The 27,916-nt window shown below is 28.3% G+C and overlaps 1 protein-coding gene across 4 annotated transcripts in view; it reads right to left on the reverse strand.

Annotated features, from left to right (window-relative positions):
- The window catches only part of cact (NF-kappa-B inhibitor cactus), a 130,260-nt gene that overhangs the window by 44,783 nt on the left and 57,561 nt on the right, over window positions 1-27,916 (reverse strand). For 2 of the 4 annotated variants that reach the window (XM_075368625.1, XM_075368624.1), the window contains exon 2: window positions 6,972-7,494. In XM_075368625.1, coding sequence (XP_075224740.1) covers window positions 6,972-7,494 — 523 coding nt within the window. Of the gene's footprint in view, window positions 1-6,971; window positions 7,495-9,585; window positions 9,626-10,163; window positions 10,374-27,916 lie in introns of those variants that run through there. The other 2 variants (XM_075368626.1, XM_075368627.1) reach the window with 2 other exon arrangements.

The following is a 27,916-nucleotide window of genomic DNA, read 5'->3' on the forward strand; positions in this document are numbered from 1 at the left end:
TGGGACGTGGTGAGTTTGAAGAGTGCTACTCCTTGTCCTGGCGTTTTATTTCTGGGTCGTACTCAAATATCCAAGATTCATCATCAGTAATAACATTTTTTGGTACTTACGTATTAACGCCACCGCAGCTACAGCTTTATTTAAAAACAAAGTAGTCAATCGAATTTCGGTGGAAAATGGGCCGATATAGTTTAACATAGATTCAAAACAGTCTCTTTATTAATTCCGAAACCGATTCTGATTTTCGAAAAAAATGGGTACTTTCGTACTAACGCCACCGCTACAGCTTTATTTAAAAACAAAGTAGTCAATCGGATTTCGGTGGAAAATGAAGTCTCATTATTAATTTTTATAAATGGTTATTTATATTTATTTATTTTATAAATATAATTTAACGAAACTTAACCTACGCTCGCTAACCTTGACTAATTAACAGGAGTGTTTTGATTATTTAAATAATAAATAATTACAATAATTACTGAATTTATAAATAAATACTCAAAAAGTTATGGTGTTAATTAGTCAAGGTTAGCGAGCGTAGGTTAAGTTTGGTTAAATTATATTTATAAAGTAAATAAATATAAATAACCATTTATTAAAATTAATAATGAGACTGTTCATTTTCCACCGAAATTCGATTGACTACTTTGTTTTTAAATAAAGCTGTAGCTGCGGTGGCGTTAATACGTAAGTACCAAAAAATGTTATTACTGATGATGAATCTTGGATATTTGAGTACGACCCAGAAATAAAACGCCAGGACAAGGAGTAGCACTCTTCAAACTCACCACGTCCCAAAAAAGTAAAAATGAGCAAATTAAAACCACGCTAATTTGCTTCTTCGATAGTAATAGCATTGTACATAAGTAGTTTTTGCCTACAGGACGGACTGTAAATCAATATGTTTACAGAGAAATTCTTGAGACTACGGAAAAAAGTTGCCCACGTGAGACCAGCCAACAAAGACAACTGGATGCTGCATCATGACAATGCACCTTGTCACACTGCACTCTCAATTAATGAGGTTTTGGCAAAGAAAAACACTCCTGTAGTTCTTCAACCATATTAATGACCTGACTTGAATCCCTGCGACTTTTTAAAACACCTCAAAGGATCCCCCTTTGGAATAGTAGAAAATATAAAAAACAATGTAACCGACCATCTGAAGGATATTCTGGTTTCTGAATTCAAACACTGCTATGAAGAATGGGAAAACCGTTTGAAGCGTTACGTGGCTTCCCAAGGAAACTATTTGCGAAGGTGTAGAGTCCATGTACAATTGGATTGCAAATAAAAAGTTTTTCTGAACCAGTCTCATTACTTTATTTACAGACCTCGTATGTTGGAGTTACATGGTATATGGTAAGTATACTTGTTCTAATATTCTAGTTACTCGGTTTTGGCCTAAAACCAACCACCCTCTCCAAATTTTCTAACTCAAAAAATTAAAACCACATTATAAAAGTATAATAAACTTTTAACATTTTTTGGATGGAATGTGACCAAAAAAAACTGTCCATTTTTAAATAAATTGCTTTACCGAAACGTATGCAGTATGGTAATCATACCCGAGCCCGAAGGACTTAAAACGTTTATTTGTAATTCCTTTTCTTTTGTTTTGGAAAAACCGTCAGATCATTCCTACCTAACATTTCAAAGATTGTACAATTACGGAGAAAACATCGTATTCAAAAGAAAAAAAGATGTTTTAATATTTTTAAATCAACAAATCCACACGAGCTATATAATAAAGAACCAAATGAAAAATGCCACACATTAATTAACAAAATTTGAAATGCGAATGCAAATTGTCACTTTTTTCAGGGATACTTTCATATGTGTGTATATCAATATTAATATTTTTTAATACATTTGACGTCACTTTTTCTTTTCATAGTAAATTCGCATATTTAAGTCGTGAACAATATTACAAATAATTCAATTTATTTAAATTTTGTTATCATTTACGATAATTATAACTTTTTTTCTATACCCTTTCCCTTAGGACCGGCACTCTGCTCCGATAACATTACTCAGTCCTAGGGGTGCCATAGCCTCAAACCTCCCGGGCGACCATGCTGGGCCCGTCTATGCCGTTCCCAGCACGGGGTACCGCACGGTCAGCCGGAACTGGGTCTTCTATTCTGTATAATAATAACTGAAAAACAATAAATGTACTTCATAAAAAAAAAAAAAAGCTTATATTCAATTATTTAATAATATTTTTTTTTTTTTTAAATATGAGTAAAATTAAATAATTCCGAGGTGTAACATGACATGCACACGTTCGCCATTTACTTTTGTCTACAAAGAGCGTGAATATCTTTCGCAGTTCCGTTAATTCCGGGAAATACAGCTACAACAATTACAAAAAGAATAAGGCCGCATGAAATTGTTTTGCTTGGTATAAGCTACAGTTCGATTATAAGGCATAAATAGCGTAAATAATGACAATGGAGACATTTTATTTTACACGTAAAATACGCTCAGAATAGTACACTACCATCGTAGATATACTGTATGTTTAAACCTGACACCACGAGATGTACTGCGGCATGCAAAATTCAAGGTAACGGTACCAGAAACCAATAAACAAGCGTTGTGAAAGACCTTCAAAGATCAAATAAAAAAAAAAACCTTCTAAAATATTTTTGAAACGTCTATTAATTACAGAAGCAACACTAAATAGCTTACAAGCACGAAAAATAAAAAATCATCCAGAACATACTAAAATAATCGATAAAATAAAAGAACATTTATAGTTTTTAAATAATTGCAATACAACGAATGACTACTGATCTTGCTAAGAAAGAAAAAATAGATCTTGCTAATGGTTAAAACAGGTTCGTTTAGCTCAAGTAAATCAAGAAAGTAACGGAAATAAAAAAACTAGTGCCTATCTGAATTAAAATATTATACTAATTAGAAATACACAAATAAATTTATTATAATTTATGAAACCACATAAAATTTTTTTACGCAGTATAACAGTTTTTTATACAAAAAAAAATGTTACATGGTGAAAATAGAAAAAACTTTTAGATAAAAATTAATATCTATTAGATAAGCTAATTAAGTATTCAGGTAATTACTAAATAATAACAGTGACTTAAACACCATTAATTAAACAACAAAAAAATACAAGAAACATAAAATAAATAAATGTGAAATTAAAAATCTATCAAAATTTCATAAATTCTACCAAACTGCACTGCTCATCCATTTCAACACTGTACTGTCAAAAAGAAATATTTTCCATTCCGATATATTTTTTTATTACAGTTTCATGTACAAATATTCTTCGGCAACAATTCTCCCAAATAAAATATACACTACACTGGAATTTCCACTGTAAAAAAAAATTTACATTCAAAATACTCTTATGCAAACAGGACTCTGCTTCAGTAAGGGGAAGGAATACTTTGTTATCAATGTTTTTCAATACCAGTACAAATGTTTCACAACACACTAGTAAAAATCTTAAAATAAAAGTCTAACATTTTGTAACCTTCTTTTTAAGCTCATTTATATCAAATGCTTCTTCTTTGTACAGATTAAAGTACAATGCACTTAAGACTGGAATTCAAGAAGAATGGTTAGTTATCAAAGACTAATTTGTATTAAACTGCAGATTGGCATAAAAAATATTTACAGAGTAACTTTTCAAAATGAACAAATTGTTTTACTAATGTAGCCCATAGGGAGTTCAATTTTTGGGAAACATCTATCTAATTTATCATAATAACAACCGGCATATCAAGGTTCGCTAATCAGTAAGAAAATGGTTTGTAGTAAATAAATGTAGAAAGTGGATACAAATTAATTTACAGTAGTTTAGTTTATTTCTAGCACATTAATTATTGGCAGATAACACATATTTTGGTTGATAGAAGTAAAGACTGATAAGAAAACATGGAACATTTAAAAAGAATCTCTTTAAAATTGCAAAGATGTGTATGTAAAGTGATGAAATGGTAAGAGTCAAGTCAATTTCCGGAAAGATAGATCGACGTTAGTTAACATACAACTGAAATATACATCTACCTAAAATTATTCTCTAAAAATGTTACATTAGTCGCATAATAATAATGATTTAATAATATAAAATGTATAACATAAAGCATTAATTAAAAAAACAATAACGAGAAGATGTTATAATAATGATAATTTTAAAGAGAACATAAATACGATTTAAATAGCATTAGCAATTTAATAAAAATAACCAATTATTCATTTTAATTAAGAAAGGATTAATATGAATTTTCTACAATTTAAATGAAGATGATAAGTAATTTATTTTAATTTTATTTAATAATTTTTATTTTTAAAGATCATAAAATACTTTCAAAATACACACACAAAGCCCATTATGACTTGAAACAGTTATCTAAAATGCATCTAATCACAGCACAAACAAGCAATGCATCTGTTTCATACATGCTGCACGACATAATATAGGAAGCACTAAAATGAAAACGTAATCACACAATTACACATCTAAGATGATAAAAACAAGTACACGTACACTAGGAGGTAACCTAAAAAAAATACACACAGCGACATAAAATACATACACACAAATATTCATTGGTCAACATTCATACTAAAATTTCAAACATTTTTGAGAGATGATTATGTTGCTTTCAGAACTACGTACATCCAAAATACAAATTGACTAACAGAAAACTAGGAACATATAAATTAAACTGCACTAAAGATTATATTAGGAACACTCCTTCCAATACGTTATACAGGTATCGGTACATTAACCTGCAGTTATATGAAGAAAACATTGAAACGTTAAACATAATAGAATCAACCTTTGTAAGTCACTTCATATAAAATGAACACGCATACAAAGATAATTAACAAATCATGCAGTTTTCCTAAATCATACTGAGTCATTAAGTTCATAATTGATAAAAAAGTGCTGTTTAATTATATTTAAAAGAACAGCTGATCATTTTATCATTAACAACACATTAAATATAACTAGTTATCATCGAGTAAAAAGTATATTAAAAACAATTTTTGAATTAACCAACAACAAATAATAAAAAAATAAATCAATTTCAAACAAAAAGGGGCTATTTGATAGATCCCATATGCACAAGCTTTCTTAAAAATAGGAAATAACTTCATTTCATTAGAAATAATATCTTTTACATGGGGAATTCCTTAAAATTATTATTATTAGATTGATGTAAACCATAATTACCTTGTGATACAGTATAATAAGATAAGAAAGAATACTTAGCAAACTGTTGTTAAATATAAGGAAAATTTTATGAACACTTAAAAAGTTTGTTGCACAATATTTTCAGAATATTTAATTTATATCAATATTTGATTACATTAAAAAGAATTTATCAATTTTATACTAACTAGTTATGTCAAAACCATTTATGATCTTTACCCATAAAAGGCTGCCACCCATTTAATCTAAACGAGGGAATAAGAGATCAATTTTGTAGCAAGTGAAAAATAAAAAAAACTGACTGAATTTCAAATCCTGGAACTAATTCACTGAAAATGGAATAATTAACTGGTTTATTTAGTTTAACTTCTGTATTTATTGAAAAGAATTAATAAAATTAAGAAAAACACAATTTTAACAATAGAGAAATACATTTGTCTGTAAAATTCTGACAATAGAAACTAAAAGGAAATAAATCATAAATAACAAGTTTTTTTGTTAGTTTCCTTGTTTTAAACAATTATTGAATTTTAATGTCATAAAGATACATGCTATACAATCACAAGTTATAAACGACGACCTGGGTAAAAAAACAAAAAAAACATTACTACCTTTTTTCTTGAAGCACTCAATATAATAAATAACTTGGGAGTAAACAGACCACAAATGCAGAAATGAGGGAAATATACATAATTATATTTCTTATAATAAATAATAAAAATATAGACTAAGCATAACATACTGTATTCTCTTTCACTCTTGACAAAAGAACGAATTACTAGCGTATAAATACATTTCTTACTAAGAATGTATGCATGGATTTATCTATGTAAATAAGCAGATCATATAACGAATATTTAGCATGTATTATTTCGTATTAACTAATAATGTTTAAGTAAAAATTTATACTATTTGTACAAGTTTATATTCTAAATCCCAGCATAAGTCAAGAATAATATTTTGCATTTTCCATTTTTAAATAGTTTTTTTTTCTTTTTAAAGAATATTGAATTGCAAAATTTATTTTGTCATGCTCATTTAAATAATGACTTTTTAAAAATTTATTTACAAAACAAAGCAAACCCAACTAAATACCTAAGGATCTTTTAGTCTTTTACTCACTCATAAATTAGAGTTCTCTCCTACATCCTGGCCTAAAAGAATTATTGTTAAAATATTCAATAAAAATGGCACGATCGACTCGAATGAAGCAACCTCTTCACTCACAAAATAGAGAACAGTAAAAAGAAGTAAACAGATTTAAAAGAATACAGATGCATAATTAAAGAACAACTTTATAAACTATAAGCAAAGATTATCAGATGATGCAAATAAAACCATACTCCACTGCATTATGATTGTGATTTACGTTTATTAAGTATATGTTGAAACATATTTTTTTTATTTATACACAAAATAAAATATAAAATATTCTGGGGTAAAGTTGTTTCCATTAAATCAAAAATTATTGTGATTAATTAGAAAAAAAATCAATAAGAAAAGAAGCACCTAGTTTTTTTTACAAAGTTAGTATAATGATAATTGCCAGCATTAACTGAAACATTCTTTGGCAAACACAAAAATTCTGATTGGTGGTAGTTCCAAAACAAATTTTAAAGTGGATTATCAAATTAGTAGAATCACAGCAACAATTTTTTTCTTCAATTAAACAAGTATTATTATTTAATAAAAGATGTACCTTGTATTTGAGTATAGTTTTATCTGCATAACTTTGTATTATCATGCAAAAAGAAAAAAAAGGTAATTAACTTACGTGTCACCATCTTCATCTTGCTGAAAATAAATTTCCCATGACAAAAATACAGATGACTTCTTTGAATCAGATGTATGTTGAACAGATCTTGATGAAAAATCCTGGTGATGCAGGTCTGGTCTGGATTCATACGGAACTGAGATATTAGTACAAGAAATTTCTGATTTAGATTTACTACTCGTGGTGGTATTCAGATCATTAATAGGCGAATCTTTTAAGCTTAGTGTATTAAACCGATCATCAAGTCCCACATCAACACCACTGTCTAATCTCATAATTTTTTCCTCACTTTTAAATTCCCCACTATTATCAAATTCTTTTGATTTTTGAGATGAAGGGTTCTCTTCAGAACACTGTTCAGAAGATGTAATTGCACCTGATATAAACCCTGAATCATAACATGATTTATCATAACTAGAATTACTCTGTAAACTTTTTGAGCTTACTGATTCACCACTTTGTTTCCAAGTCAAGCCATCATTTTCATCTTTATAAGATGGTTTTGAATGATCTGATGAGCAATCTGAAAAAAAAAGATTATAATCAATAAGAAAAATTGTAATAACAAAATATAATATTAATGACTTATTTAAAATATTCATTAAACAAAGCAAAATCCAAGAATTAGGTAAAACATAAATCATTAAAAACAAATAAACAACTGATCATTGCAAACAAGCAAAACTAAATTAATAACCCATCATTCCCTATGAGCAACTGAAATCCACAATCAACAGGCTTTAGATAACTTTAATAATAATAGAGGAATCCCTTCAAATTAGCAGAACTGAAAATAATTACAGAACTAATAACTGCAAAGACACTACCGATAATTCATTGAAAGTTGTAAGGTAAAGGGATAAAAATATATTACTTTACAATTTAACAATTTTAATAGTTTCCAAGGAGTTTTATTTCTGAAATACCTTAGGGATCAATATCCCCAGATATTAAACTATAAGTCAGGTGAAAGCCATTTAATAAGTGTATTTTTTTGTAAAACCTGAAGAAGGTACTGCGAACCAAAACAGCTATTGTGATTTTTTAAATACATTTTATGAAAATCAAATAATATAGTTTACTTTTTTTTCTTTTTTTTTTACTTAATAGTCAGTATTTTACAGTAAAAGACTTAGCACTCTGTACCATTAAAAAGTGGAAAAATAATTTGTATATCCTTACAACATTTATGTTAATAAAATTTGGAGGAAAAAATGAATAATAAGACAAAAAAACCTTCAAAATTATTAAAAAGCATTGAAAAATATTACTATTCATGTTTAGCTACATGAACCAGTTGTGTAAGACAACTGATATAGAGAGATTGAGCTAGTAAGACCATCTTCTCATAATCAGTGAAGGAAACAAGCTAAAACTTGTAAAGGTAAGAGCAGAATGAAGGAAGGGGGAGGGAGAGATAGGAGTAAATGCAGTGATAATTTGACGGGATATCAGGGAGGAAAGGAAATATACACTGGAGGTTAGAAAGGAATGTTTTAAGCTACTACTGCTAATGAACCCTGATGCTTAATGACACAAGAGGAAAGAATATGTGTTCTTCAACATACATAAATGTTACATGTTATAGAATCTACACCTAACAATGTAATTTTTGTATATTTTTATTAGAATAAAATATGGTCACAATCTACAATCAATATTACAAGCTCCAAAAATACTGAATATTAATTTTAAATGGACACAATACTATAACAAATACACTTTAGTAAAGACCTAATAGTGAATGATGATAAAGAAAGCAATTAAGTGATTAAGGATGAATTTAATATTCAATTGATAACCCTATCAAAATAATCTCAACAGTAACAGCTGTAATGATAGTGTCACTGTGGCAACAGTACTGTTATCAAAACAACAGTAGAAAATTACATGTTGAAGACTAAAGACAGGTTGGTTCAGTTCAACTCTCAGGCAATACGGTGTAGTCTCTTATGTAACAGCAATTCATAGTCTAATCAATGAAACTGAAAATGTAAAGTATAGCCAACAAAAGTGAAATTATTATTATATTCAATATGTGGAACACATAAAGTAATATTTATTTAATAAAATTTATTATATATGAGTAAATCATAATTTCTCATAAATGTATAAAGCACACCTATTTTTCTTTGAATAAGAATGTTGATAATTATCATTTCTAAATTTCTAAAAAAAAAAAAAAATGCTTACAAAATAATGTATTTTTATTTTGTGTTACAGAATATAATTAATGAATAAAATAACAATTTATTCTTGTGAATAAATTATTTTATTCATATATAAGTAAATAGAATTTTTTTATATATCTACAAACACTAGAAAACTCTGCACATCATGGGTTACTGACAACTCATAAATGAATTACTAGACGCAAAAGAATTAACATGCAGCAAATAATCTCATTTTTATACATGTAATAGTACAGTAATAACAAAAATTAACATAGCTGGATATCAAACAATAGTTTAGGGCTACTTCTAATCTTACATGTTGTTATTCAAAATATTTAAACAGAACTTAAATTACAACACCAGCAACAGTAAAAATAATAAATAAATTGCTGAAAAAAAAGTGTTATCTTAATGAGCAGGAAGGTTAGGATATAAAATACCTGAAAAAGGTGCATGTTGTTTCATACTTAAACGCAGTTAATAGTTAGAACTTGATAGATTTGTTAAAAATAGCCAATAATTTACAAGGAACTCAACCAACCTAATACATTAAAGGATGATAAAATCCCAACAGAAAATCCTAACAATGCTGTACAAAAAAACAATAAAAAAACAAGTAGCAACTATGAACCAGAACTATGAACGGTGTAAAAATCAGTCTGAAAAACCATCAAATAAATTCTTAAAACTGTACTTAGTAGATCCTATCGCACTAATTCTTCTACTGACAGTGTAAAACATGACTGTTTTTTAAATGACAATCACATATGATCCGCAAATTATTTTTCAAGGCTAAATTAATATTGTTAATAAAAATATTCTGAACAAAAGCTGATGTCCTCGTTAAACAGATAGATATTAAGTCATTACCCAAGGTTAAATCTATCCAGAGTGCATATACAAAAGTAATTAGATTTGGGGAAAACCAGCAAAACAGAGGGTTTCTAACAGACAAGAACTGTACCAACCACATGGAGAAATTATAAACTAAAAAGTAGGTTAGATTTCTTTAACTTACAATGCTCGGGCAACCGTGCGTCTTTCTTGCTCATGTTCACACTTTTTTGACAACAATTAGTAAGGTAACGATAAACACTTCACGATAGCATAAACTACAATTCAACACAGTTTAAGACACCATACGACCTTCATCGTACATGAAATAACGACAACACTAAACAAAATGCACAATAATGTACCCAGCCACGAAGAAACGACCACAACTTATAAGCGTCGACGCATGCGCTACAACTTAGGGAATCCCATCATTCTACTCTACAGACCCCCACCCTATTAGGAGAGAAATGCAGTCAAATTCGTCCCCCCACTACATGGAATACCACGCTACGGTCTACATACGCGCGCAATTACAAAACATTGCTTTCTCGGTTATTAATATCATTCCTCACACAACAATACATTCAAGAAATAATAGCGTAATAATTATTGAATTATTCTAGATTTGAAATGGTATATGTTTCACAAGAAAGATATTACCACATAAGATATTTTTATGGTCGGAAAATTGCTGTATTAGGGATTTTCAAGAAAGTTTTTAGAATTAACATGAAGAAAACAAGTCACCCAGCACACTAGAACAACTTGCTGCCAGTACATAATGCCAAAAAAGTTCTATTCTAAGTCCTTTTAGTCAGATACTCTTCAAATCTGATTAATTTGTAGACAAATATAAGATAATAAATTAGTAATTTTACTAAACTCATTTAACAGTACTTCATTATCATCAGAACACTAATAAAATGAATGATATATATTCATACACTGTTCAAAACTAATTCCCGAATAAAATTTTAATCCATGAACTAAATTTTCCTTTACTTTAATATGATTTCTATTTGATTTTTATTTTATATAGCTTTTTTTCAGTAGTCTACTTACCTATTCACTATAATAAAATAATATTCTCTGAAACAAGAATAATCATTGATTAAATGTCACAAAATGATTTTAATTTTTACAGACTTTGTCTCAAGTTATCAATTATTTTAATGGTTTCATGCATTTCTCTATTTCTTTATGCTACATGAAAAATTTAATAATTTACTTGCTACATTTGACAATTCCCATTGGAAAATGCATACCTCATTAATGGTTGCTATTCAAAATAATATGGTAGAGGTGTACTAATTAATTTTCCTTTTTGTTAGTTTTAATTTCTTTTCATTTTCGTGATAAATTATTTTTTTTAATCTTGAATAGCAGGCTTTTACAAATTCATTATTGTTGAAATTTTCTTATGGAGTCCTTTACCACCTTTTAATGTTTCAGTTTAATATATATATTATGTTATCAATCAGGGAAAAAATTAAAAAGGTTTTTGAGGTTTAGAATCAAATTTTATTGGCAATAAATCTTTATAAACTTCTGTAATTGATATTCATATAGTTTTCAAAAAATGATTGAGAATTTATTCCTGCAAAAGTGATTAATTTAAATCAAGTCTGTAATTTTAAAATTTATTAATGTCAATGTAAACCTGCCTCAAATTTAATTTTAATAAAATCTAATTTATTTAAAAGATTTAAACATACTGTTTTTTTATCCTTTACTGCTAATGAAGCAGACCTTCAAGGTCTCTCATCAGTAAAGAATTTTAAAAATATTTATTCATTACCAATTCTACACTAAAATCTTATATAATACATTAGTTGATTAGGAATGTATAAATTAAGCAGCTATTTCCATTAGACATGTTAAATTTTGAAATTGACACTGTATTTGTAAGAATCTTCTTTTTTTATTTTTGCATATGCAACAATCAGCTGCACAACATTTTCAGAACATAATTTTTAACTAGTGCAATAAATTACTTAAAAAATGTTTTAAAATTATCAAAAATTATAAACAAATAACTCAAATTATATAGAAATTATTCCACCAGAGGGTCTTTTGAAGGTAATTATATAGCTTAATCTTCAATGGAACAACGGTGGTTCTGTTGTTAATAGTTCCCATATTACAAAGGTTAGGATATCCCTTAAATGTGTAACTCAATAAGATATTCCAACTGTGTAATATTTCTTTATTTATTTCTATATTTTGTTTTTTATCAAATTTAACATGTTTGTAAATTTGTTGTTGTTCAAGTGAATAGTGAGATCTTAGTTTTTATCTACTACGTATTTAAATTAGCATGGTCTAGTTAATATGTTTTATAAACACTGCATTCATATATTATGCATATTAGAATGAAGAAGAAGAATGAAGATCTGAAATATAACTGAGCAATATAAAATATACAAATGCACTAAATATGACAAAAACAATATAATAAATAAACACATCAATTGAATTTATTATTTGGCTGGATAATTACAATGTTTCCTAATATTTTTAAGATGGGTGTAATTAATAATATAGCTATTAATAATTTCACCAAAGAAAGAACTAAATAATAAGCTGAAAAGATCCTCTAAAAGAACAATTTACATATAAGTAAAAAGTGAATTTTTTTTTTGTAATTTTGAATATATTACATTTCATTACATTGTAGAACATATTAGAAAAGAATTGTTTAAATAAAACATTCAGTGTTGTAACCCTTAAAGGTTAGAATGAATATGAAAAAAAATATATATATATACTGGCTACAAAGTACTAGATTCAGTGGTATTATATTCTATTTGGAAAAACCACTTATGTCATTATAGTAACAATTTATGACGTCATAAAATTATAACGTCTTATCACAAAAATTATTATGAATTTAGTCATAATAAAATAAATTTAATTAGAGATTTAATAAATTAGAAAAATTTTAAACCAAAAATTGTTCTCCATTTAAAATTATTTATATTTTTGTAAAACATTGCTTTTTTTATTAAATAATTAATTTATTCTTTCTGCAGTAACTAAGAGAGCTTCACCAATTACAACTATCCAAACTTCCTTTCTCTTTATAATGAGAAATGTGTTTTGCAGCTTATGACAGATAAGAAATGTGTTTTGCAGCTTAACTGAATCAGATTCAAACCCAGAATCTTTCAGATGAAAAGCAGAGGTACTATCACTCTGCCACAGATATCAAGTAGAGTGGTCATTATATGACTTCTATATACAACTTTTAACTTAAGAATAGGTAATAATTATATTAAACTTGTATAACTATATTAAACTTGTAATATTAAAAAATTGTGTAACTAGATTGACAGTAAGTTTGATTTAGTATATTTATGAAATACAAAGTTTATTTTAGATTTTTATGGCATTGATAAATAAAAACAGTAATTCCAGATTAAATGTTTTGAGTAATTTATGACAGCTGTTTTATTACAGTGATCCTCTTGACTTTGGTCACTGACGGTCCTATCAACCCTGGCCTACCATGTGCGGTCAGCATAGCTGCCTTCCAACTAAAAATTGGCCACAACTACCTTGCTCATCACCTTCATCGCCCCTATATGCTGCCATCTCCTGAGTGTTCACTGTGTGGTTGCGGGTCAATGGATGCTGATCACCTGAGAGATTGTCCGGCTCTGGACCACACCCAGCTGGATGAGAGCTGGAGTTCACAGAAACCCGTCTTTATTGGTCACTGCATTGGCTTAACAGCCAAGGGCGGGCATTGGTTAGTAATAAGTCTATTGAAATGTAAAGTAATTTCTTTAATTACTTATTATATTACAAAATAAATAAAACATTTCATACAAGTGATCAATATACAATAATAAACAAAAATTCCAATAAAAATGGTTAATACTCATGTTTAATAAATTGCTGAAGAACGTGTAAACAGACGAATAAATGAATATATTTACTACCACTTTGTGGAATTAAAAAATACAATTAAGATATCACTTAAAGGGATATAAATTACATTTTTACAGAACCATTTTCATAAAGCTCTTATGGTAAAATAATATTTGTTCATCATGAAACGGGAAAATAATTTTTTAAATGTTAATACTGTATGGCTTCTTTTCCTGTAGAATTACTTATGACATCATTGTTACAATTAACATCATTACCACTGACTGGTTTCTCTGCTAAAGAAGGAGCTGCATAATTAATTCTAAAAATGTCGTCTGGAAGTTCATCTTCTATATAATTTTGAAAGCAAGGTAGTAAATGATTTTTTAATCAACCAAAAAACTGGAGCAGGTTCTCAATTCAACCCAATTTTTTTTTTAAGTACAAGCCTTACTCTTCATAAATGAACTAATTTTGATTATTCTTTTTTCTTTTACTTTATACAAAAATCTCCTCTGGAGGTCATATTGTGTTTTTTTCAGTTTTAGACATTTTTTCAATTGCATGTTGTCATCATTGCTTAGTACTGGATTGTTATAATGGACTGATATATCCTTGATATCAAACCATTTTCCCACGGAAAAATTGAGGAAAAGAAGCCCACATTCCAGACAGCTTAGTTGGAGCTCATTAGTAGTCTCTTTGTCATTTATCTGGATTTATTTTTTTATATTTATCAGGATGCTGATTTCTAGTTCTGAATTTCTCGGAGATGGTTTTAGTTCATACAGACAGCAGTTTCATAAATTACTCATATTTTAAATAAAATGTGTAAAATAAAATGAACTTTACAAAAAAATATTTTAAAAACACACTAAAAAAGATTACTTTTTCAATTGCAGTTTAGAATTAGACTTTTTGATTAAGATGCCAAATTACATATTACTAAGTTGTTTTTAATCTGGCGCCAACTTCAAAAAATCAAATTTTAAAGAACTGAAAAACTAAAATAAATCTCAAACTTATATACATATATAATCTTTTTTTGTAAAACACACATGTATGAATGTAAATAAATATACATATAACTATATTACATACATATAGGTAGATAGATTTTACATGCACTGAAGAATACTTTTTAAAATACAAACTAGGAAACAAAAATAGAAAAGGTATGAAAATAAATAAATACCTTCTATTTATGGCATCATTTAAACCAGAAAGAAAGTATAAAAATTTGCTAAGAAGGGGGAGAGAATTATTTATAAAACTTTCTACTCTAAGTTTGTTTTGTACAATTGGTATTCCCGCAGGTTATGAATCTATTTCAGTGACTTCTTATTGCTAAGAATGACTGAATCTACATACGTATTGACGTAAAGCACATCTAACAGACCCGTATTTACAATTTAACTGCTCTATTTTGAATGCATTTACCAGAAATAAAAATCAAGAAGTAAAAAAAAAGTAAGATGAGTCATTTAACTTGTGAGAAGATGAATGAGTGGGGGTGGTTGGTTTTAGAACTTCATAAAGTAGCTATGTCTTTTTCTATTTAAATCATGCTAATTTTGGATTAAAAGGATCTAAAAAATGAATTAAAAATTTATTCTATTATATTTATAGATTACTATTCTAACATTACTGTTTCATTTTATGTCATTTTTAAAAAAATTCTTTAATGAAAAAAAGAAAAATGTTATTTGAATTATAAATATTTTCCTCAAAATGAATAAATATTGTAATATAATAGCTTTAAAAATATTATGCTAATTCCTGCATAAAAAATGAAAAAGGAAAAATAAGACTGCTAATGATATTTCAGCTGAAAAACTAATTTTAATTAAAGTGAATTAATTATGAAACAGTGATGGGGTGTAACTGTAAATAAAATTCTATGCTAAGTACAGAATACTGTCAAGAAATTCTTTGGAGTATATTTTCTCCTAGATTTGTGTTAAATAACTGATTAATCAAAAGAATTATTTGAAAAATGTAAATGAAGCATACAAACCTCTCAAATTTAAAAATCTGGCAGGTTTATGAGTATCTTTTCTGCTTGCCAGGCTTTACAATTTAAAATTACATATATTTATGTATTTACGTGAGTAAAATATTCAGTAGAATCAAATCTTTTAGAGAATGTAATATATTAGTTACATTTATAATTCAATGGTACTAATTTAATTTAATATTAAAACCATTTTAATTTTTTTACAATATAAAGATCAGCATATTCAGTTTTATTAATTTTTCATCAGTTTTCTGTAATCTATTTAAACTATAATAGCTTATTTTTATCAGATATTATATAAAAACTTTTTCTAATCAAATATAGAACAAGATTAAAATCTCATAGTTAATATCTGACTAAATAATTTACTACCTTTTTAGTTTTGTAAAGTTTTTTTTTAAAGCCATCATGTTAATAGAAAAATAAAATGTGTGAAATTTCATAACAAACTTCTAATTTTCCGGCCTTGATAAATTGAAATTATGATTTAGATACGATATAGAATCCTTCCAATAGATTTTTGGAATAAAGACTTTTATAAAGATTCGTAAGAATAAAATATGTTCACCAGTTACATTCAAGAAAAACTACTACAACCATGAAATTTAGTTTTTTTCACGAACTTCATTTATATTTGTATTGAATAAATGGAAACTCGATGCGCTCTCAGCATACGTAAATCTTTATGTAAAAAAAAAACATAAAACCCGGCTAAATAATTGCTATTTAATACAGCACACGTAAATTGTTTAGTAACGACATTAGTAGTTCTATATTTCATCGCAAGAATACAGCACTAAACAGATACAACATACTAAAAAAAAGCTAGAAAAAGTACATTTCAGTTGCAAACGTTACTTTGTATTTTATGACTTGATTTCAACTAGCCAACATTTTCAATGTGATGATTAGTCATTTACTTACTCCGTTGCTTATTTTAATGCTTAAATTAATAGTGATCTCAAACTTTAAAGGTCATTTATTTTAACTTTTGCAGAAAGTATAGATATATAACCTAAACAAAAGTAAATTATTTTAGTACCCATCTGTTTTTTTTTTCAGATACTAAATTAATTGGGGGCGTCCAAACATTAACTGACATTCTTAAGTTGGCCTACATGGAAGTTTGGGGAACTGCTGACACGATTTACGATATTGTCGAACTTTGGTGATATCGAGTATTATTGGCTTAGATATCAGTTCTAATTTAAAAATTGAACTAAATACAGTACTAATGTTAAATTCTGTAATACGGGTTTTGAAGAAAAAGGCATTACGACAATATTGCGATAAAATGTCTATGTAAATGATTGTAAAGAAATTAATGAGGGAAATTGAGTTTATAGGTTTACAAAGAAAACAGAAATTAACGTTATTGCTATTAAATTCTAACGTAGGTAGGCTATATAATACAAAAGATTTCCTTATGCACAACTAAACTAGTTTCACTCTGGTAATTCCATAAAACATTACTACTGTTGAAAACACTTTTTTATTAAATTTCGTTTTTAGTTCCTTCTTCTTTATATATTATTTTTATTTTTCTGTACTTGCTTAAACTTGTGTGCTTATGTCTTTTCGGTTTTTCTATTATTTTTTTTCGGATTGAAGAGGATTATTAGTGTGAAAAAGGTAGGCATGCTTTCTCTGATGTTACGAGTATGTGGTTTTCTTTAGTTACTGATAATACTAATTAAACAGACTTTAATTAAGTACACATTTACTTTCAGCGAAATGTTGAAAATTCTTTAGCTTTGCCTTCTTCAAACTTAGTTTCTGAACTTTTGTTAATCCTTTTTTGTACATTTTGAGAAAGTTTGTCCAGAAAACCAAAGCTCGTCATAACTTGCTGCATCTCTCCAAACGGAGTAATCTGAATCAGACACAAAAAAAGAAAAACCTGGGACAGCATATTTTTTTTTTCTTTTTTCCTGTTTAGCCTCCGGTAACTACCGTTTAGATAATTCTTCAGAGGATGAATGAGGATGATATGTATGAGTGTAAATGAAGTGTAGTCTTGTACATTCTCAGTTCGACCGTTCCTGAGATGTGTGGTTAATTGAAACACAACCACCAAAGAACACCGGTATCCACGATCTAGTATTCAAAATCCGTGTAAAAATAACTGGCTTTACTAGGACTTGAACGCTGTAACTCTCGGCTTTCCAAATCAGCTGATTTGGGAAGACGCGTTAACCACTAGACCAACCCGGTGGGTTGGGATAGCATATTAAAAATGGTTTTAACCAGCTAAACCGAGAAATTTAGAATTTAAGTCAAAATTTCTAGGAACCATTATAACCTCCTTCAATTCTTCCATTAAAAAAATAATTAATTAATTTTTATTAAAAAATTACATCTGCAATTGTAGTAGCTTGTTATTATGCAAGAAGAAATAGAATACCGTAAAATAAAATAACCCCAAAATATAAACGCACTAAAAAATCTAACATTTTCCTTGGAGAAACCCCCAATTATCTAAAATACTTAACGCCTTACACATAACAGAAGACAAAGATTAAAATTTTAACTAGTATTATAGGACATCTGCCAACTAAAATAACAAACTAAACACTTTAATTAAATAGAATTGGCATTAGTAAATAGCTGCCTGTGCAGAAAAAAAACGTTATTTTGCATCACATATTTATAATTTGGTACGATAATAAATAAAATGGAATAAATATTATTATCACAAATTTATATTTTAAGAATTAATCAGAGACGTTTATAAACTTGGATCACATTTAAATTTTTAAATAGCAATTTTACAACGATAAATTTAGATTAAAGAGATGCTAGTCACACACAATGTCTAACCTTCATTAAATCAAATTCTTTCATATATAGTTCAGTCTAAATATACAATTAAATATGACTTATTTGAGTTACCAGTTCTTAAGTATTAACTGGAAGGGTTAATACTTTTGAGTCCAAACTCAAAATTCCCTTCCAAATACAAATTTTATCAAAACATTTTATGTTTAAAATTTATACGTACTTATATTTTCTTTAATTCTTGTCCTGCGAAATCTTGAAAAAAATAATTAATGATTGCCCAGACAACTAGATAACAAAAAACAGTTTCGGGAAAAAAGAAGAAAAACCCTCTTTCCGAAATTTCAGAAAAATCCTTTAACAGGAAATTAGGTGTTATTTTCTTTAATTTTTATCTCTTAAATCGTTTGTTAAAATGTATCCTTAGTGATTAAATAACAAACAATACAGTGTATTCATTTCCGGTGGAAGGAGGGGTCAGGGTTTTTTTTTATAAAATATATCTGAACGAGTAAATGCAAAAAAATTATGTTTTTTAAAGAGAATAAAGGGCTCTCGCATCAAATAGGTAATTAAATTAAACATATCTAAGGTTCAGTTAGGTTTTAAATGAATGATCGTTAAAATCAATTTGGAATGCGTAATCTTGGAAAAATACCAGTGCATAAACAAGTGCTGTATATTTTCTGTAGGAAACGCATTTTTATGTTTATAAATCTTTAATTTTATCAGGCAATGAAGATAGAGATCCAACATTTTCAGAAAATAGATATACTGAACCCCATTTAATTAATCAGTCAGTATTAAATGATCTGGTTCGTGATCTAAATTTATCAAAGAATCAAGCAGAAATAATGGCATCAAGACTGAAAGGATGGCATTTTCTATAACCAAACTCTAAAATAAGTGTTTTCCGTTACTGTCAGAATTTGAACATTACTTCTCTGAGTACGAAAACTTAGTATACTGTAATGATGTGGACTTTTTACTGGAAGCTTTGGGACATATGCACCATCCTGACAAATGGTGACTTTTTACTGATTCGCCAAAGCTTAGTTTGAAAGCTGGTCTACTTCATATTAGAAATAAATACCATTAGCATACGCTGTTCACATGAAGGAATCTTATGAAAATATGAAACTTGTTTTGAGCAGGATTCAGTATGGCATATTTGTGGAAATCTGGAAGTAATAGCGCTTTTATTTGGACTGCAACTTGAATACACTAAGTTCTGTTGCTTTTTGTGCGAGTGAGACAGCAGGGATAGGAAAAACCATTACATAAGAGGAGTGGCCCAAGAGAGTGGTACTGACTGTAGGAGAGAATAATGTTGTTAGTCAGGCATTAGTAAAACCAGAAAAAGTTTATCTTGCACCACTACACATTAACCTAGGTTTATTAAAAAAAAATATTTTTAAAGCGATGGATTGTTATGGTGCAGGGTTTCAGTTTCTAAAAAACGAATTCCCTAATATAAGCGATGCTAAAGTAAAGGAAGATATATTTGTTAGAACGTAAATAAGAAAACTAATGAGTGATCCGGCGTCTGAAGAATGTTTGAATGACTTATAGTTGCTGCATGGAAATCATTTCAAAATGCGGTAAACAACTTCCTTGGAAACCATAAGGCTAGTAACTTGTGAGTGAACTCCATCAAAACTACAAAGAACTTGGATGTAACGTCACTCAAAATCCATTTCTTACATTCACGTTTGGATTTTTTCCTTAACAACTTCGGTATCATCAGTGATGAACATGGAGAACGCTTTTATCAGGAGATATCTACAATAGAAACACGATACCAGGGAAAATGGAACCCAAAAATGTTAGCTGATTACTGTTGGAATCTAAAAAGGGATCTACCTACAGAAAATTACAGCACAAAATCCAAAATAAATAGACTTTAGGTGAGTACAAAATGCATATAATATATTATCATATCGGGTTCACCATATATTTTTTTTTCAAAAGAAATTTCCATTACAAAAAAAAACTGAGGCCGTTAGAAAAAATGTATTAACATATAAGAAATCAGCATAAAAAATGCTATAAGAATCAGCCATTCACTCTTATGTAACAAAAAAAAAAGAAGAAATTAAATTTTGTTGACCAGTGTAATTAACTATCGAAAAATTATAGGTCCAAAAATCAAGGAATTAAAAGCGTGGTTTACAAGAGCTGATTGGCGCAAAATCCTGAGAAAGAAGATGAAACATGGAATGGAATGCAAAGTTGGCGGGAGTTTATTTCTCCCTACTTATCGCAGAACCTGGATAGAGTCCCTTGCTGCTGGATGATTCTAATCGGGCGTGTTTTTTAAAAGGTTTATTTTAAATGGCGGGTTTAATTTTTCAATTTTGGTTTATTATTTAATATTTTTAAGACGGATTTAGTTGCATTCCAATCCGTTGTTGAACCAGCGTTATCGAACCCATTTTTATGGGCCGACCGCGGAAGGCTAGGCTTATGAAGCCTGTCCTCCCGACGTAATTCCCCTTCAGACCGTCTACTATAGTCCTTTCGGTGCTAACGCTTCATAGGCTAGCAGGAATACGCCACAACGGGGCACTAACTATGAGGAGGGAGCAATGCGACCCCTACTCCGGAGGAGTCGCAATTGCTGGTTTATTTTATTTAACTTGTAAGTTTTAAAAAGGAGAGGTTGTGTAGAAGTTCTTCATCCACTTCTGTTAAGGCTGCCTTCCAGGACGCATCTCTGCTGGGCTCTGTTCCGGACTCCAGTCCGTGATGTTGGGGCGAGTAGAGGGTCTTCCTTCTTCTTCATCTTCTTCTTCTCCCTCTTCTTCTTCCGATGACCTCTTCATTCTTCTTTGGCCTGCACTTTCCGAGAATTGGTAGTAACCGAAGTTACATACCGTTAACCTTAAAATTCCCGAAGCCCCGAAGGGCTGAACGGGGGAAAGTGCTGGTTTCTTCCTTCTTCCGTGTTGTCAGTGGCTGCTGGGCAGGTGACTGCTGGGCTTGTGACTGCTGGGCTGATGGCTGCTGGGCTCGTTCCCTCTTTCTTCTTTCTTGAAAGGAAAGGTAATAGGGTACTTACAAAATGGTGATACCTACTCGCGATCGCGGTTTTGGGGCGGCGATTTTCTTAGAAGAAGTAAACAGAAATCATTTACTGCAAATAATTATTAATCTCCAGATACACGTGTGTCCGGGAAGGGGTTGGTGGGACCGCGTGGCCGCAGTGAAGAAACCATTTGTTTATTGTGGTGGCTGTTGGTATCTGCAACAAGAGATGAAACAGAAGTCCTAATTGACTGTTATTAAAAAAATAAACAACAACAGTTTTTCATCTACTTAATTAAGCATTATACATTTTAGAAGAAGGTAGCCTGGAAAATACGGGACTAAAATAGGTAATACGTAGCTATTATGAACTTTACAAGGAAAAACAAACGTAACTGGCAACACTCACAAAAAAAAACAAAAAAACAACTGAATAACTTTTTTTCTAATACTTTTGATTTTTTTTTTTTTGTTACTCTTTTCTAAAATAAATATGTAATTAATTGAATTTAGGTAATAAAGGCAATAATTTTAAAACATATTTAAATAAATTATTAAATAAGTCTACGCTCAAAGATCGTTTACAAGAAAAAAATAATAATTTAAAACAAAAACCTGGATAGACACATCGATTTTTAAACAATTATCATCCAGATATAGATTTTGGTTAAATTTTTTTTAAACAGTTTTTGACTGTAAATCTCATTATCAATTTATCTCAAAACCATTTTTCACAGCTGTTTATTTTATGTAGTATAGATTTTACTTTAACAATAATTTTATGTTTTTCTAAGTTGGACAGTAAAAATAATAATAGCTAATAATATCCATCAAAATAAGGTCACTAATTCTAGGACTAGTTTTTAGATTTGCTTCAACTAATGTTGCTGATTTTTATTCTTTCCGGGATTTAAATACGAGAAGAAACTTACATATTTAAATAAATGTAAGTGTGTTATGTGTCAAGACATAGTTAAAATATTAAAAATTTCAATTAAATATATCACCCAATATAAACTCTTTTTAAGTTTAATTTTTTGTGATTATAATTTGTTGATGGGAAAAATAAAATAAAAATATCACAATTCAATTAATAAATAATAAAACCAATATAACCAATAATAAATAAATAACCAATATAAATAGTAACCAATAATAAAATCAATATCAATTGGTTTTAATATTAATAATCAAGTTAATATGTTACTTATAATTTTCTTTATAAATATATTTATTTTCTCTATCAGTAGATGTACTGATCATTTACCAGTATTAAGAATAGCTAAAATTTGAGGTGTTCTGGTAGTAATTTATTTTTGTTAATCTTTAACATATTTATCTTATGATTTTTTAAAATTATTTTATATACCACACATAACTTCTTTTTTTTTTTGTTTAGCCTCCAGAACCACCGTAAGGTATTACTTCAGAGGATGATATGTATGAGTGTAAATAAAGTGCAGTCTTGTACAGTCTCAAGTTGACCATTTCTGAGATGTATGGTTAATTGAAACTCAACCACCACCAAAGAATACCGGTATCCAAAATCTAGTATTCAAATCCGTATAAAAGAAACTAGGTTAAAAGTAACTCCGTAGCCTTTACTAGGATTTGAACATAGTAACCAACCAATTACTTACATAACTTAACTTACTTTACTTAAATTATTATATAAATTAAAAAATTTGGCAAAGTATTGCATGTCTTTCTCTGCTAAATTTTTTTTAATAATAAAGACTTTTAATAATAAGGAGATTAATAGAGTTAGAACTAAAAAACAGAATATATATTTTTCAAAGACAGGGAAAAAATTATAAGATAAGGTATTCATATATAGGTTAAGATTAACGAATTGTTTAAGTAAAGACTTCTCTAAATCTAACACGTAATAAAGGCTAAAATAAGGAAAAGAAAAATTTCATAAAACTTTTTGCATTTTAGATCCAGCGTCTATAATTAAAAAAAAAAAAAAAATTATAGACATTTTTTGAAAACTCTGTATATAAACATTCAAAATATTTTTGAAAAATATTTAAACCGAAGAGAGATAGAGCAAAAGAACAAAAAAACATATTTCAATATTAAGAGGTGGGGTTGATTTTCTGAAACAACTTTTTTTGGATTATTTATTTATGCAGATGGTAAACAAATTTGCTCTAATAAATTTTTTCTCTAAAATGCCTCTGAAGAAAATCGAAATTTGTTTTTTTTCGCGATATTCCCCATCGTTAACGAATTTTGAAAAAAATAATGTGTCAATGGAATATATACATAAAAATATTTGAGCCAAATTTGAAGAATATCGGTTTGGTCAGTCCTGAGGTATAAGGCCAAAAACAGTGCGATACGCATACGAATATATTTACGAAAATAACTGATATCTCTTTTTTTGAAATGGTCACCAAACCTTTCCCTTTAATATAGCTAGCTATTCCAGCTATATTCGCAGGGCAAGTAAAAGATAAAACTTATTTTCTTTTTTTTTGTAAATATTTGATCGTCCAACATTTTACATAAGGTAATAGAGGAATTTATGCATATATATATATATTAAGCTAATATTCGCACATTATCATCAAATGCGCATTTCGGAAAAATTAAGTGCTCATCACCGGAAAGATATTTTAATAATTATAAAGTTCTAATCTTTTATTTTTATTATTAAATTTATAAATGTTAAAAACCATAACAATATCTTTTATGGTAAGACTAATTAAAAAATAAAACGATGAATCAACAGATTACTGAACTCTTTTCTTAGAAATAGACAAAACCTGGCAAATATAACCGTTTTTAAATTCAAAATAAAGCGGTTTATTCCTTAACACCCTAAGTGTTTTAATTTAGAATAAATTTATTAAAATGTTGTAACCGATTGTAGACATAAATAAAATTAGTATTTTTTAAACAGCTATCTTTTATTCTAACAGTACATAACGTATAATAAATTTATAAATAAGTCAAGTATTTATGTATATCTAAGGAAGGTTATGAAAATGTTTAAATACAGTAATTTAAAATAACTGTTAGCGCATATAAAGACACTAACATATCTTGGCGCAATTAAAAACTTAGATTATTTTGTTTATTTTAACATAGTTATACCTTGTTTTTAGCGTAAAAAGTCAAGATGACTTATCCGTTAGGTGCCATTACAATAATATTGGAAATATTTTTATTATTTCTATTACACTTCAAACAAAACTTACACAGTATGAAGCAAATAATAAAAGCAGACAATAATAGAAATTAAAAAAAAAAAACAGGTAGTAAAATAAAAAATCCAAAATCCAAGTATCCTTGTTAAAATGTAATATATCAGACAAATAGCTACTGATGTAATTATTAAAAATTAGAACTATTTTATTTATTTACTCTATATAATTTAATTTATTTTTTCAGATCAATAAAGTTAAATGTATAATATTTTTCAAATGTTTTACCGCAGCGATCATTCTCTTTACTTATTATTTATTCTAAACGATATATATTAACTTGTCAGCAAACAACCATATTTTACATTTTCCATTAACATTGAAAGTGTCATCATTATAGATTAAGAACCCATTATAAGTCCCAACAACTTATTGTGGAACAAAATCCATTTCAACCGTAACAATTATCAGGCGACTGATTTTTAATTGGAATTTTTCAGCTTTTTAAGTAGAACTCAAATAATTTTAAGAAGCATATTTTTTCATATATCTAATTTTTTAATTTTTTTAAATTAATAGTTTGTAACATACAGTACTAAAAGTTTTTGTTAATTCTACGAAGTTCATTGTTATCTTCTTATCTTTACTTCGTCTTATTAATATGTATAATATGTAATATGTAATATCAGTGTTCTTACCATACCTATCCCTTTCTAGAAATTAAATCAATTTTTATTAATTATATTGTTTTCTTCGAAGTACTTAAAATATAATTAAGATCTATTTCTCGAAAAATTAAAAAAAAAAACAAAAACAAATAATATAATGATACATCTGTAATTTGAAGAATCATTTAAAAGAAATTATTTTTAATATTCAAAATCGAAAATTATTGTAATATTCTTATAAATATTATGAGTATGAAGATTAATCTGATTAATACGTTTCAGATAGCCTATATTAAAAAAGTATTCACGTATTCTTTTTTCTGTAACTATCCCAAATTAGAGCTCGTAAGAAACTGTGTACATTCATCATGTAGTTTATGTACCAATAACTTAGTAACTAGGCAAGTAACTGATGTTAAAATAGAATCCAATAAGAAGGTAATTAGGAGACTGTAATGAAGAACATAAAAAGTTAAATGTAGTGTTTATTCAAAATTTGAAATGGATTTGTTAATCTTTTACAAAAAATGGTTGTTGTCATTTTCTCAAAAGACTTAATTATTTACGCGTAGTACTTTTACCGACAGTTTGGATGCAAATAACTCATTTTATAAAAATGAAAAAAGTTTTTCGGATTTTTTATTTCAATTTCTAAACAATTTTCTTCTAATCAACTTAATTTTATTTAAATTACTGAAACTTTTCTTCAAAAATAACTTAAGTAAAATCAAAAAGATTACTTTTTAATGTTGAAACATTAACATTGTAATAAGAAAAACAAGGAAATAAATAAAATATTTCTAAATTAGTTTAGAAATAGCAGTTAAACGTAATATATTTCACACTGGCTTAATTTGAACGTTTTTATTATAAGAAAGGTTTTTCAATTATAAGTAATTTATAAGTTAAGCAATAAGTAAATATAATTTACAATTTAAATAATAAGTAATTTAGTAAAAAAAACTTTTGCAGAATTATTTACGAGAAAATTAATGTAAATACAGTAAATAAATTTTAAAAATCGATTTTTTATTGAAGCAAAACAGACCAAAATAAAAAAAAATCGTATTATTTTGTACCTAAGAACGATTCTTTTTAAAAACAAAGACCTAGTTACTGAAAATAATTTCAAAAGAAATACAAAATTTATAAAACAATATTTTGACTGTGTATACTCAATAATTTACACAGGTAAAACGAAATAATTACGTAAAAAATCAAATTGAAATGTATATTAGTTTAGAAATATTTTAAAAACTTTTATTGTATAGGTTGTTACTAAATATTTCGCCTTTATTAGTAATTTAACAACGCTATTATACTACAAACCTTAAAACAAATTTTGTTTCTGACACCGAATTTTGTGTTTTACGTCGGATATCATAAAAACTACTAGAGTTACAGTTCTGGGGCCAATTTTATCTTATTTCACAGCTCAAATTACATAAGAAACCATCAACTTTATTCCTTAATTTTGGTCCCAAAAATTACAGGAACTGAAATAAGGATGAAATCTTTCGCTAGCCGTAACTCGAAAAGAAATCGTTTCTAGACCTATGTTTTTATGAACTTTTTACATTATTTTCATCAGTAGAGCTTGTCCTGAAAGCGGGACACTCTATATATTTTTTTGAAAAATAGCCGATAATTGAAAAACTATTGGTCCAAAAAAAACATCCAAGATAGTCAGAAATAGTGAGAAAAATATTAATTATTAAGCATACCATTTTTTTTCACGTTTCATATGGGTTTTAAATCAAGTTATATTAAGAATTTATTTAATCTACCTTAAAGAAGGATACTTTTTTCTTCAGTAAAAATATTTTAAAGAAAAATGCCAATACTAAAATGAAATTGCATTTATTGACTGTAAAGTGTTTGCAGAGTAAAAAAATATGTAATAAACATTTTTAAAACATCAATCTTAAATTAAACGCACTAAAAGGTAAAATATAATTTCAGGACGTATCTCAGAATGAATTTGATAGGATTGATTTGATGATCCGGATTGTGTTTCAACTGCGGACAGCCGGGCCACAGGCGAGCCCAATGTCAGAACAAGACGAAATGAATGGTTTATGATAAGGAGGGTCACAGGACCGAGGTCTATCAAACCCTCCGATGAAGTATTTCCAAATCAATACGGGCAAGAGTAAAAGGTCGCTGGACATAACCTGGGACGTGGCCCTGCGTTAATCCATGGACCTCACCATTCTGTCACAGCCTCCTGCATCGGTCACATCCAGTGAGATATGGCTAGTGGATCAATCCTTTTCTGCAGTTATCGGCTTTCCCAAATCCGGTGTCCCTGTCATCTCCAGTGGCTCTGGTGACGGATAGTTTGGCCAGACCTTGGATCAACGTACATCTTCTCCTGCTATCATTCTCCAAAACAGGGAATGACCAGTACGTGGCC

This window comes from Lycorma delicatula, chromosome 6, assembly GCF_047948215.1.
Source record: "Lycorma delicatula isolate Av1 chromosome 6, ASM4794821v1, whole genome shotgun sequence".
Taxonomy (NCBI): Eukaryota; Metazoa; Arthropoda; class Insecta; order Hemiptera; family Fulgoridae; genus Lycorma; species Lycorma delicatula.